Here is a 13,535-nt window from a genome sequence, read left to right on the forward strand (position 1 = left end):
GCATTTTTCTGAATTAAATCAGTACTTTTTTTTTTGTTGACATTTGGATTAATACTCTTAATAAATTGTATGCTCAAGACAACTTGGGATAAGCAGTGAAGTAGTTAAAATATCTTTCTCAAAGTCAGTACTTAAGAATAGTTTACCAACTGACAAATTTGTGCTGAACTTTAAATAAATCAAACAACTACATGTAAAATTATTTTTATTGTAATCTGTACAAGACACGTTAGTAAAAAATATACATTTGAAAGAATATACAATCAACATTCTTACAAAATGAAGCACCTTGTTTTGCAATTATTAAAAAAACGGCAGTCTTAAGATGTTTCCAAAAACTTTTTCTAATGTGTTTATACAGTATAGCAGTTCATGGTCAGTAACACACAAAACAAATATACAACCAGAAGAGTATAATGTGTATGCTAGTTTATCACAAGAAACCAACATACAGCAACAAAAGGCAATCTTCAGAAGCAAACTATCTGTAACAAATTTTGGTAAGAAAAATCAACAGAAAGTTGTCATTGAAAAAAAAAAAAAAAAGAAAACTAGGAGTTTAAACACCAACAGACATATTTACAGAAATGCCAAAAATAGGTTTTTTGCTAAATTCAAGGAATTTGTTAAAATGTCAATAATAAACATATCCAAAATATTTTTGCGAATAATGCAAACTTCACCTTCACTTGCTAACATTATTGAAAGTAAAATGACAAAAAAAAAAAAAATCACTAAAATACCACTTTCAACTTTGAATTCTGCCAAATAGAAAAGACTGAAAACAGTTATTACATTAAACACCTTTTAAAACAATGCTCTAAACATACTAAATTTTTTTTTTTAATTTAAACTTCAAAAAACTACCATTCTTATTTCAGAATGTAACAGTCGTTAAAAAGAAACAATATTTATAAAGCTATATTTTAATATAAAAATTTGCTTTTTAGAAACAGCATAATTTCCCAAAATAAGGGGAAATGTGCAGCAAAAACTAGTGAAATGTACTATTTTCATAAATATTGTATATCAAAATTTAACAATATATTCATTATATAGTGTACATTATTTTGATTTGTTTTAAGTTTTGCAGTAAAAGATATTCAAATTATGTGAATTATTTAAATAAGTTGTGAAGAAATTTCTAAATCAAACTGAGTTTACATACTTATTTAAAATGCTTAGTGGTTTGCAGTTCAAATACAACAAATATAGTTTAAAGTTTCCAAATAGGATACATATGTTCAACTAGAACAGTAATTCCAACTTCTTGATGAGTATATTCTTTTTCTCAAAAAAACAAACAAAAAAAATCTGCGCATCAAAACAGGCAGAATTCCAACTACATCTCTATATAATACAATATACAAAAATATGCAGATTTGGCAGGTAAGTTGACCATACAACTTTTAGTTTAAACTTTGGAACTGACTGTACAAAGCACATTAATCTATTTCAGCTATTAATGTGCTGATCTCCTAGGAAAATGCCAAATTACTCAGCAATTGGCAGAAATGCAGATTACATATACAAATGTAGCACAATGTACTCAGGACATCATCATTTTTCTACATGATATGTAGACTGAACATTTCTTCACAGAAGTACTGGATCTAAGGAGCAACAATTCTCATTTCAATAATAAAATTCCAAAATTGGCTACATATGTATGAGTAATTTGCATTCATGATCATGGTTATGTTTGCACTTAGACACAAGGAAGTCATTTTCTACAATAAAAACCATGCAAAAGTTCCATGCAGTTTAATAAAATATTCCAGCATGGTTGAGGCTCCATTTAGAGAAAATCTGAATTACTGCATCTGATGACTTACAATTATGTACAAAAGCTCATGTGACTTAGACAAAAGACTCTTCTCCACTGTTGGTACTATCTATGGAATCTGATCGCTTATGCAGTGATCCAGCACCATTTTGGTGTCCTAATACATTCACCACAGTAACAAAATCCTCCCTAGGATGAAGATTAGATGAATCCAAGTGTGAGCAGTAATGGGAAAGCTCTTGTTTTCCTTGAGTCTGTTGAAAATCATTCTCCCTGGACTGCTGATGACTAAACATATTTCTCAACTGAGCAACACTCCAATTGATTTCCTTCTTCCAGTCTTCTAAGCTCTCTGACTGTAATCCCGGTGGATAAACCAATGAGCTCCCTCGCAGATGTGAACACGAAACTGTTTTTTGACTTTGTGTTCGTTTATGTCTGATAATTTGAGCATCACTCACATGTACCGGAGGCAGTTGTTTTAACCGTGGGCCTTCACTTACTGTACGGTGGAGGGCACCATGTCTGGAAGAACTATGGGAAGATAGTGTTGAACCATTTCCACTGTCTACTTTCACAAGAACAGCATGATGTGTATCTACAGAAGTTCCAACCTGTTCATTATAGATTCGAACAGATTCTTCATATAACTGTCGTGCCCTTGCACTAAGTGCTGTCTGTTCCTTAATCATTTGCTCTGTAACTTTACTGCAGTTTGTTGCATGTGAATGCATGTGGCACAGTTTCCGACGGTTCATTGTTTCCTGGTAACTCGGTGGCTGGCGGGGCCTACCGATAGTTGAGCTTTGTGACCTTCCTGAATCATATGATGAATGTGATCCCTGAGACCTTGCAGAACTATTTGAACCTTGAGAATAATGCGAAACACTAGAAATGTGAGACTTCTGACTTGTTTCAGAAGAGGAGCTACACACACTACTAATTCTGTTGGGACTATTATAAACGCCATACAAGTCACTATGAGGATTACTGGCAAACTCCTGCACTTTAGAATTGCTTCTAGATACATGAGGAGTACTATCTTCACTAGATACTAAGGAAAGCGTACTAGAGTCATGGGAACAATCAATATCATCAATTCTTGAAGTTGACTGACTTCTTTTCCACTCCATCCTGCGTGAGTGAGCAGCAAACCAAAGTGCATTTCTATCAGGAAGAGGAGTTGATTTGTAACAAGGGGATGTATTACTTCCTTTACCTGAGTGCAAGTGACCGACATCCTCTTGCTGATTCCACATACTTTTGAAATTTGGTGGGGAAGGAGCACGACCTTTATGATGATAGGCTGGTCTCTTGGATGTTGCTTGGGTGTATTTATTTAAAAGACTCTCTTCAGATGCACTTCGAGTTAGAGCAGCAGCAGTCAATATACTCTGTCTTTCTTTATCTGTTTGATTCAATGATCCTAAATGCACATCGCCACATTCTCTTCTCTCACTATTTTCTACTTTCCTTGGCATCAAATATTGAGCAGTTCCGCAACTATATGACCGAGAGTACTGTATGGGTGTGTGACTGTTAATTCCATCATAATAGGAAGATCCTCTGTTCTTTCCAGAACTGGATATAGCTGTTCGTGAGCGAGGACACTCGAGACCTTGTCTCCTTTTCCTCATTACTTCATTGCAGGAACCATCAATGCTAACACCGGCTCTCCCATAGAGAGAAAAAGAATTTGATCCACTTTCCAGTCCAGCTGTTTCTAAATGGGGGACACTTTTAGTTAAGTGGTGCAGTGGTCCCCGTCTGCTCTCCCCATTACTTGATCCTTCACTGTCTAATTCATCATCAGGTGTATATAACTGAGTGTCACTGAGAGTCAATCCAGAATCATGGCTCAGATTGGTTAACGACATCTTATTTTTGTTGGGAAGTTTTGGACTTGGTTCATTTTCTTCCAGCAGTTCTCGCTCAAGACTATCAATTGAGGAGTCATCTCTCCGATACACACCTACAAAAAAAAAAATAAAAACCACGTATACTGCATATTTGAAATGCAAAAAAAAAAAAAAAAAAAAAAAATATATATATATAAATAAATAAATAGACACTATTTAAAATTTGTTTTTATATGTATAATTTAAAGAGTTAATGCTAAAAACACTGATAATATGACATTAAGAAGAATAAAACATTTATAAAATCTGGATGAATTCCTTAAATGATTTATGGAAATTAAGATCAATATTATGCAGGTTGGCAAGTTTTATGGCAAAAATGGGAGGTGGGGATGAAAGCCATCAAATTTCTTTGAGAATATACAAGAAATCCATCTTTGACAGCATTATAATAATCAGGAATAGATTTTATTTTTTTAATATAAAAAGCTAGCCTAGTGATGGCATGTAATTACAAAGATTTGCAAACTGTGTGTTTGAATCTGTGATACCAGTGTGATAAAGAAGTTATTTTAAATGAAAAAAAAAAAAAAAAATGCAACATTACCATAGTTCAAAAAATAATTTAACACAAATTTCAAAAATGTTGATTTCTTATAATGTACCCACATGTCTAAATTAGACATGTTTACAGGAAAAATAATTTTCCATACTGCATTATAAACAGTCAAAGAATGGCAAGTACATAAGCATGTAACATCAAGAATGACATCATGTGTTCAGGGTCCTACTAAAAGTACTGTGTTGGAAATTGCTGTAAGCACAGCAGAGCAACACTAGGAAACCACATGCGTGCTGTATATTTTCTCCTTCACTACATTGCAAGCAGACTTTATTCATTAGTCCCTGGGGCATGGCACATGGAATATTGCATAAACTGGCCTGTGTACATTGATTTACTGTATATCATAGTATAGAGACTGATTATACCTGTGTATTGAAATGCCTAAGGAAAGAAGCGTCCAGCTGCATTCTACTTCTAAAGTGAATTTATAAAGGGGAAAGCTGGTTCACATAATCCAGAATGTTTTTGTTCCTTAGAGATTATGTCAAATATTGTCAATAAAGCACTTCCATGCCCAAATATGATTTGGAGACTATAGGGGGGTCCCAAGTATCCGAGTCCCCGCAGTTACGAGAATTTGAAAATTAAAGAATTAAAGCTTTTTCCTTTGAGAAAATTGACCAAGCACTTGACTATTTTTTCTGAGAATGATCTTCTTCATGATCGTGCAACAAATATTAAGCACAAAGTTAAAGACATAACTAAATGCTGCAACACAATTTTATCTGAAAAAATACGGAAAAAAAAAAAAAAAAAACACCATGAACAACTCTGGGTTTGTTCTTTATTCGTACAACTGAAAAACAGTATAACTTCAATAAACTTTGCTTAACCTTACATTGTGCAACATATTATAATAAAAAAATGTCTAATAAAATAATTTTCTCATTTTTCAGTTTCTTCCTCCATTTTTTACTATGCACAAGTACATAATAAACATTACTATATAATATCGGTGTAGATACACCATATCTACTCATCCTTCAAGAGTTGCCCATGTATTGCACTACCTCAAATAAGCAATGCTTCACTTGCAATACCAGGGTGCCTACCCACCCACCGATGAAAATACAAATAGCTTTGGAACGGTGCCGTCTGGGTGGCGTCCACCAAGAATACATAACAATAGTCTTCTCTATCAGTAAAGCATTACTTATTCGAGGTAGTGCAATACATGGGCAACTCATTGTGAAGGATGAGCACAATATTAGATACAGATGAAATGATGCTTTTCACACTACTATCATAGTTTTTCTTTAAGATTTGTCTATGGTGTATCTAATTCATCTGTAATGCTACTAAATAACACTGACTCAAATCTATAAAACAACTTTATTATGATAATATAAAATAAAATAAATGTTGTATAACAAGAATAAAATACGATAAAATATATAAAATTAAAAGCGATAAAAGTTGTTTAAAATCACTGGAACCACTAACACAACAGCTTTCGGCAGCAGTGGCCACCATCAGCTATAGTGGTTGCAGGATGACTGACAATCTATATGTACCACATACATCTCAGCAGGTCTGCATCATAAACTATGGTGTCTGTGCACGGTTCATATGATGTATCTATACCGATATTATATACATATAGGATCTTAAACTCTTAAAATATTATGCCCAGTTGCATTTATTTAAATAATAAACATTGCAAAAATTGGTCCCCGTTTTAAGTGGAATTTTCTGGAACCAATTATCCTCGGATAACAAGGATACTCTGTACTTTGAATTCTCATTCTTTCCTCTAACTCCTCCATAACCAGGTTTGCTAGGTGATCATTAACTGGTGATCCCATGGCCAACCACTTTGTTTGTTTACACACAGTATCATTAATAAAAGTAGCGCTAAGACAGACTTATAGCTTCACAAATGACAGTATTATTTTATTCGGTCCTTTCACAAAGCTCGATATCTTTCTCCAATGATGATTTTATACAATGTACAGCATATATTATTGGAATATAAGTATACTGTGAAACCACATTAAATGAAATCAATATCCCCTCCTTCAGAATAAAGAATGACAAAATATTGCTCTGCCCCCTGCTCACTAACCCCCACCGATTTAAACTCAAATGAGAAAACGTTCAAGTTTACAACAGTCCTTTTCACTATTTTAGCTCATTCCATCAATACTTCTCAGTCATCATAAATGTAGATTTGGTCGAATTGTGGAATGTCTCTAACGGACATTAAACTCCTCATATTCGCATCGTATATATAAGGGCCACCGTCACCTTGAAAACCTGTGTTTTTGGCATTGAAAGATGCAAAGTCGTAAAGATAGTTGTGGACTTGAACATTTTCTCGGAAGTTTCTCTCTTTTTCCATTTTGTCAAACAACAAAGTCTTTAAAGCATCTTCAAACTGATGTTGGCAAACATACCCTCCCTCCATGACAACACGAATGTGCAGCTCTTCCGAGTTCACCGTGAAGAGATAATCCACCACAATGTTGACATTCATCCACTATATCACCTAAATCGCAATATGATAATTCAGTGGTTTCTTTGTTATCAGGATCTTGTGAATATCTTACGTTATGCCTGAGCTGTTTCAAGGTTCGCTGAGTTTCGGTCTGTTCTTCATCCGTATTAGCTACCTGCTTTCTGTCGCATTGATTTTCCACTTGCTCCGTTGTCATTGAACTTATTCTCTGATTAGTTTGTAACCGTTTGGCACGTTTTTCTCTATATTTCCGCGCAGACTCCTGATAGCGTCATTTTCTCTCAGAATTGGTCATTGCCAATCTAGGTCATGGCATTGTGCTAAGTACTATATTAGCAAATCAAATGTCACTGATTCCAGACACCTGTTGAAATACACGATTGATATCTAATCAGGAAATGACCTATGTATTTACCTGTGCATTTGTAGTGACGTAATTGCCCCACATGACCCACACCCTCTTCTCCCACTGTCTATCCCACCATGCGGAATTCTCAAGGTCGCATAAATATCACCAGGAGGAAAACTTTTTTAATGTATAGAGATATTAATAAATCTAAAAAAACGAATCAAGAATTTACAAAAGTTTCTTCAGCACTTTTTTTTAGTGTAGTTTTACTGCACAGGCCTACTAGTTATACAATTACATATTTTGAAGTCCAACACAATGTAACAAAAATGTTTGTATTTAACTGTTTCTTATAGGTATTTTGTTTCATCCAACAGTGTCATTGGTTTTTCTTTAGTGTCAATATTTTGACAGCAATTGAAAGAATTATGTTTTTGTTACATTTATATGCATTACATAATTGTGTACCAATGTTGTGATATATAAGCGCCTGTCCTATTTGTTTAATAAAAGGTTGGGTTTTTTTTTTTGCAGTTTACTATGGCTACCAAATGGTTTGTTATGCTGCAAAATTTAATGCCACCATGAAGCCTACTTTGGAATGGGAATGCTTATGAATGATTAAGACAAGTTGTTAATCATTCATAGCCTATGAATGGATGATTAACAATTAATCAATCGTGCCGATGAATGATTAAGACAAGCCTTATTTCAGCTGTGGCAGTTGCAAGTCAATGTAATTTTGAGTTAGTTGTAAGCATATGACTTTTTGCTATACGTCATATATGGAAAGAGTCAAAAATGCACCATAACTACTATTTTTGTATGATGAATATATCAAAGTTTAAAAGGTGCAATCACAAAAAGCTGTAGTGTATTCCAAAACATAACCCTTTATTACTCTGGTAATACACACAATGAAGATTTGCTAAATCCCAATCCACTTTCCAGAAAAATCTTCAGAACTGAATAATGGAATCTGGGGAACAGAATAACTTGGAACACACCTCAGAGGCCTGTTCAAGCAAAGCATCACATTTCCCTAATCAACAAAAAATGGAAGACTTAAGTGAGGGACTTGAGTCTAAATAAACCTAACACAGAAGCTACTGGATCACAGCTACAGCTACGAGACTTCCACATGCAGAAAAAGAACATATCATTCATGCACGTTTTATACTATTGCAGAATCCTTGCACTATTGTTTTAATTTGATTAAGCTTTATGAAAAAATTGCTATAAGTCACACTCCAGATTAGCACTTTTCACAGATTCAATTAAAATTTTACAAGTTGTGCTGCTTCACAATGGGCATACACATACCCATAGATTCCTGTTGTGCACTCTGTTCACAATAAAGGAGACTGTGGAAATGTAAAGTATGAATTAAAGAAGATCAAGTACAACCACTATAAATGGAATGTCTGAAGCAATCTCAAGATGGTGAGGTTCTGACTGGGTTTACAAGGTGGTTTCACTAAGTCCCTTACTTTTTTGGTCTCTAGGGCAGCAGGGCAGTAGATCAGCACTACAGAAGAAGGGAATGGCCTGCCAGAATCATGTGCAGCCTGGTACACACAATATAGTAAACAATCACTTGATTCCAAGAAACAAAATCTTGCTTCCATCAACTCCACATTAAGCTAGGACTGGGCAAACAATCTATTACAACACTGGTTCCTTAAGATAACATATTTATCAGTCCACAAGTTAAGAAGAAGGTGGCTTCACAAGAATTGGGAAAAAAATTACTGACACTAAGTGAACTGCCTGGCAGTTGTTTTGCCTTGTAGCAAATGGCTTTCTTAGTAATATTAAGAGTGAAAATTACAAATAATTTTCACCTGAATTTTAATACAAAATAAGGGAAATGTTAGTAAAGAAAATGGGAAGGAATTCCATCAAGCAGTAGTCAATGGAGAGGATGTACCAAGGAAGGTGGGATGAAACTATAATGGGCAACTTTATCTAGCTCTTGGTTTGGGATGATCACAATGACCAAAAAAAGAAAAAGATGTTCAAATCTGTTTTTCAGGATTATTATTATTATTATTTTTTTTTTTTTTTAACAAACTAACGAGGGTTTCTACTTTTTAATTTGTAATTTTTTTTCAGTTTGTTTTTTCTTCATAGCAGCCATTAATACTCTATTCTGTAGAAAGTTAAATTGTTAATAAATCCGATATAGATATTTTGTAGTTGAGTGGTCAGGAGTGGGAGTGCAGTAGCACATGCTCTTTGAGTAGGGCACCTCCGTAGCCAGGTGGGCAGGAGCAGCAGTGCGTGGCACACACTTCTTGATTAGACCGGGGTTCGAGCCCGTGACCACCAAATACGGAGGATGCGGAAAGGTCAGGGAATGACCACCGCATATCCCCGGAGCAATATGACCTTAGTTGCTAATGCTCCTAAAAACCAAAACTCCTCCTCTTTGAGTAGACCAGAGCCCAAGTCCATGACTGCTAAATATGGTTGATCTGCCAACCCGCACTGGACCAACGTGGCAGATTATGGTCCATTTCCCTCAACATGAATCATTGAGGAGGCTTCCATCGTGCAGTGGTTTGATAATGGCTGCAGTTTACCTTTATCTTGGTATTTTTGCATATTTACTTTTCTTTCCTTCCTGGGTAAATCATGCTGTGCAAAAACTAAAGTCATATTCTACTCAGCATACCCAAAAAATATCCAGAAATGCAGACGAACAGAACCTTTTTGAATATTTGTTAAATAATATTATTATTTCAGTGCATATTAAAAAAAATTATTGAAGATAGTTAATTTAATCTAGTCTTCAGATGAAGACTAATTAAATGCTTTATGTGGCCCAAAATGAATCAAGTGATCTTAATATTGAAGTGTAGGAGAAAAGCATTGAAAGATATAACACTTACTGAAATTTTAACTTAACCTATATGCAGGGCTCTAACAAATAATAAAAGATAAAACTAACCTCCGTGTGCACTGTGCACACTGTCTGATTCTTCTGCTCCCGAGTCTTGTCTTAAAGGATCTTTATCAGGAACATCCCCAAACAGGTGCAAACATTCTTCTCCAAAGATGTGTGGGCAATGGTCAACGAGGTATGCAACTACTTTTGGCACTAACTTAGAAACCATCTATGGGAGAAAAGACAGAAAAAAGAAAAATTTATAAAAAAAATTCTATTAAAGAATTATTAATTATCAATGAGAATTACAAAGATAAAGGCAGCATAATGATATAATGATTGTATACAACTTCACCCAATAAAATGGATTGGTTTTATTGTATTAACAAAAGAAGCCAAATCAAGACATTAGCAGGACTGTGAAATAATATCTGGGGACTTGAGTGTATGGTTGATTTCCTCCCCTCCTTCTCTTGTCATAGCTATGTAATACCATTTAAAAAAATGCTTTGGGGGGGGGCCCAAAGTTTTTCTGTGTTGGAGCTCAGGTATTTTGCATCCAGCACATCCCCTTTAAGCATGGCCTTGAGCATGACACATGGGATAATTTCAGTGGGAATACATGACCATAGTTATAAATTTGATTTAATTTTAGGAATGCTGTTTCAACTGTTATAAAAGCAGAAGAGTTTCTTAAAATAATAAATCTTAAGTAAAAAAGCTTGTTTAAAAAACTACTTCTTTAATACCACATTCTGATAGTTCCGAATAATATAAAAATTTGCTCTGTGCTATTAAAAATATGACCATTAAATATGTACAGGTCTACATATGAATACCTGTGAATAATTATCACAGGCTGCTGCTGTTTTTATTTTAGAATAAGTACCAAGCAACCAAGGCTAGAGCATAACAGTATATGTAGTGTATGTAAATTAGGAATGTTCTGTGACTGATTTATTTATTTGGTAAAACAAAAAAAAGAGTTCCAAGAAAGGAAAATGTAAAAAAAACCAGCAACCCTCACCCAAGACTAAATTACCCATGGTGTATAAAAAAAAAATTCCTCCCTTCTAGATGTGAATCAAACCCAGCCCTCCACAGAGTATGAAAGAAAGTGCCATTTTATATAATTTTATTATATTAAATGTGGTTTGCATTATGCCTTATTATTATTTAATGGTTTTACAATTAAAATATAATAACTGTATTAAATTACAAATATGTACCCATCACTGAATTATACAAGGTGTGGCCTATTAAATAGGCCAATGAATCTGTTGTAATAAAATAAATATAATGAGAATTTTTGCACCTTACAAGTTATCTTTGCCTTACAAGTTATTTTTGCACCTTACAAATAATTGCCTTGGGCTTGCACACGCTGTTTCATACATTTCTTCCAAACACAGAAATATTTCTACATCATCTTCTGTAAACCCTTTTAACACTTTGGTCAATTTTTTCCTGAATGTCTTCACTGGGCTGAAAATGGGTTCTCTTAAGTACCCTTTTCAATCTAGGGAAGAGAAAAAAGTCACAAGGAAATATCTGGTGAGTAGGCTGCAAGTTCACACACAGAGATTTATTTTTTGGCCAGAAACTGGTGAACAGAGAAAGTGTTGCATGCTGGAGCATTTAACCATCCTTCCACAATTCAGATCTCTTCCTTTGAATTTTTTCAGCAGCCTTGTCAGAACGTCAGTGTAGTATGTTTGATTGACAATCTGATTTGGTGCAGCATATTCAGCCATAATAATTCCTTTAATATTGAAGAAAATAAGCATTGTTTTCGTTTTTGTTATGCTTGCTTTTGTTTGGTCTGGAAAATTCTTTTGTCATTCACTGTCACTGCACAGACTGTCTTTCAGTTTCTGGGTAGTACTGGAACATCCAACTTTCATTGCAAGTAATTAAAAGTACTCAGAAAGTCTGGATCATCTTCAATTTTTTTTTTTTCAAAAAATTTTCACAAACTTGGAGTTTTCTCATATCTCATTCTTTGATCTTCATTCAAAATTTTTGGCACCACCTTGGTGCACACTTTTCTTGTGCCTAAATTTTTGGTTAAAATTTGTCTGTTTCTTTGTCCATATTAAATTCTGATGCAACTCTTCTAATGCTTAAACAATGACCACTTCTAATCAATGTCCTTACACACCCACATTTTTATCAGCTTTTGACATAGTATATGCCCCACAAATTTGATGTAACAACTCATAACTTTCAATTGCTGTTCTCTTTAGTTTTATTAAAAATTTAAGTTGATTCATCGTTCAATCTTTTGTCTGTCATTTTTCTGGAAACTTACAAAAACACAAGGTAATGAAAACCTGTCTCACTGCAAAGTGAATGAGCGTGTTGAAATGTGACTTGGCAGACAACTAGGGAAAGTAATAGTAATAGTGGCATGTAATGCAAGAAAGCAAGCGTATGAGCTTATGTAGCATCAGCCAAAAAAAAAAAAAAAATCACACAACCATTCCCTCTAAATTTATTTAAGCTATCAACTTCCACAATGACAGATGCCTCCAGACCTGTACACAGTACTCAAGGCATGGCCTGACCATTGCCTTATACAAAGGGATAATCACCTCCTTTTTCCTGCTAGCAAAATTCCTATATTTCACTGACAAAACCCCATGACTTGCTCTTGCAGTCTGTCTAAATTGCTCAAAAAACTTCATATCTGACTGCACAATTACTCCCAGGTCTTTTTCATTTTCTACCACCTTAAGTGTAGTACCACACAGTTGGTACGTTCCTCTGGGGTTACTTCTACTCATATGCAGTACTTTGCATTTGTCAATGTTAAACTTCAGTTTCCACTTCTCAGCCTATCTGCTCAAATTTTCTAGATCCTGTTGGAGTAGCACACTGCCATTACTGTCATTAACAACCCTGCCAACCTTTGTATCATCTGCAAACTTTGACACTAAGCCTGATTACCTTCATCAATATCATTGATAAATATAAAAAACAACAGTGGACCCAACACTGAACCCTGTGGGATAACATTAGTGGAGTCCCACTGTAAACTTTAGGTCAACTGCTGTGCCTTTGTTTCACAGGTGGTGCTTGATTGCAGTGGCTCATTCACATCCTCATTATTTAATAGTCATACCTTGTATGAAAATAATTATAGATCTATGAATTTCTAGGAGCTTCTGCATTCCCACAGTTGGAAATTAAGCTCTAGTTTGAGGCAATTCAAACCCGTTAGTGGCCACTCAAAATAATGGTGATTTCTACTGACATAAAAAACTCACTGCATAAAATAAATTGTCCCATCCTGGTGTCAAACTTAGTGTCACTGAAAATACTAACTGGACTGATTCTAATAAAAAATTCAATCTTTAAATAAAGGTTGAATTTTTCATTCAATGTGCAATGACTTCAAGATAGTTCCTCCTTTATTCAAATTTATTTATGGAAGTGGTTCCCAAACGTTTTTGTTCTTCATCCAAAATTTTAAATCACGTTTGCAACCCAAATAACCCACCAGTACGTATTTATCACAGTGTCAAAAATAACAATTAAATCTCTTCAAATTTTAATTCATATATTG

The 13,535-nt window shown here is 34.5% G+C and overlaps 1 protein-coding gene across 2 annotated transcripts in view; it reads right to left on the minus strand.

The window, feature by feature from the left end:
• Positions 1-1,398: 1,398 nt before the first annotated feature.
• The window catches only part of LOC150083713 (uncharacterized), a 235,025-nt gene continuing 222,888 nt past the window's right edge, over positions 1,399-13,535 (minus strand). For both annotated transcript variants that reach the window (XM_090378142.1, XM_090378143.1), the window contains exons 17-18: positions 10,031-10,196; positions 1,399-3,758 (exon numbers count right to left, since the gene is read on the minus strand). In XM_090378142.1, coding sequence (XP_090234268.1) covers positions 1,861-3,758; positions 10,031-10,196 — 2,064 coding nt within the window. In that variant the 3' untranslated portion in view covers positions 1,399-1,860. The remainder of the gene's footprint in view (positions 3,759-10,030; positions 10,197-13,535) is intronic.

Source organism: Mastigoproctus giganteus, chromosome 7 (assembly GCF_048544385.1).
Source record: "Mastigoproctus giganteus isolate SK-2022 chromosome 7, ASM4854438v1, whole genome shotgun sequence".
Lineage (NCBI taxonomy): Eukaryota > Metazoa > Arthropoda > Arachnida > Uropygi > Thelyphonidae > Mastigoproctus > Mastigoproctus giganteus.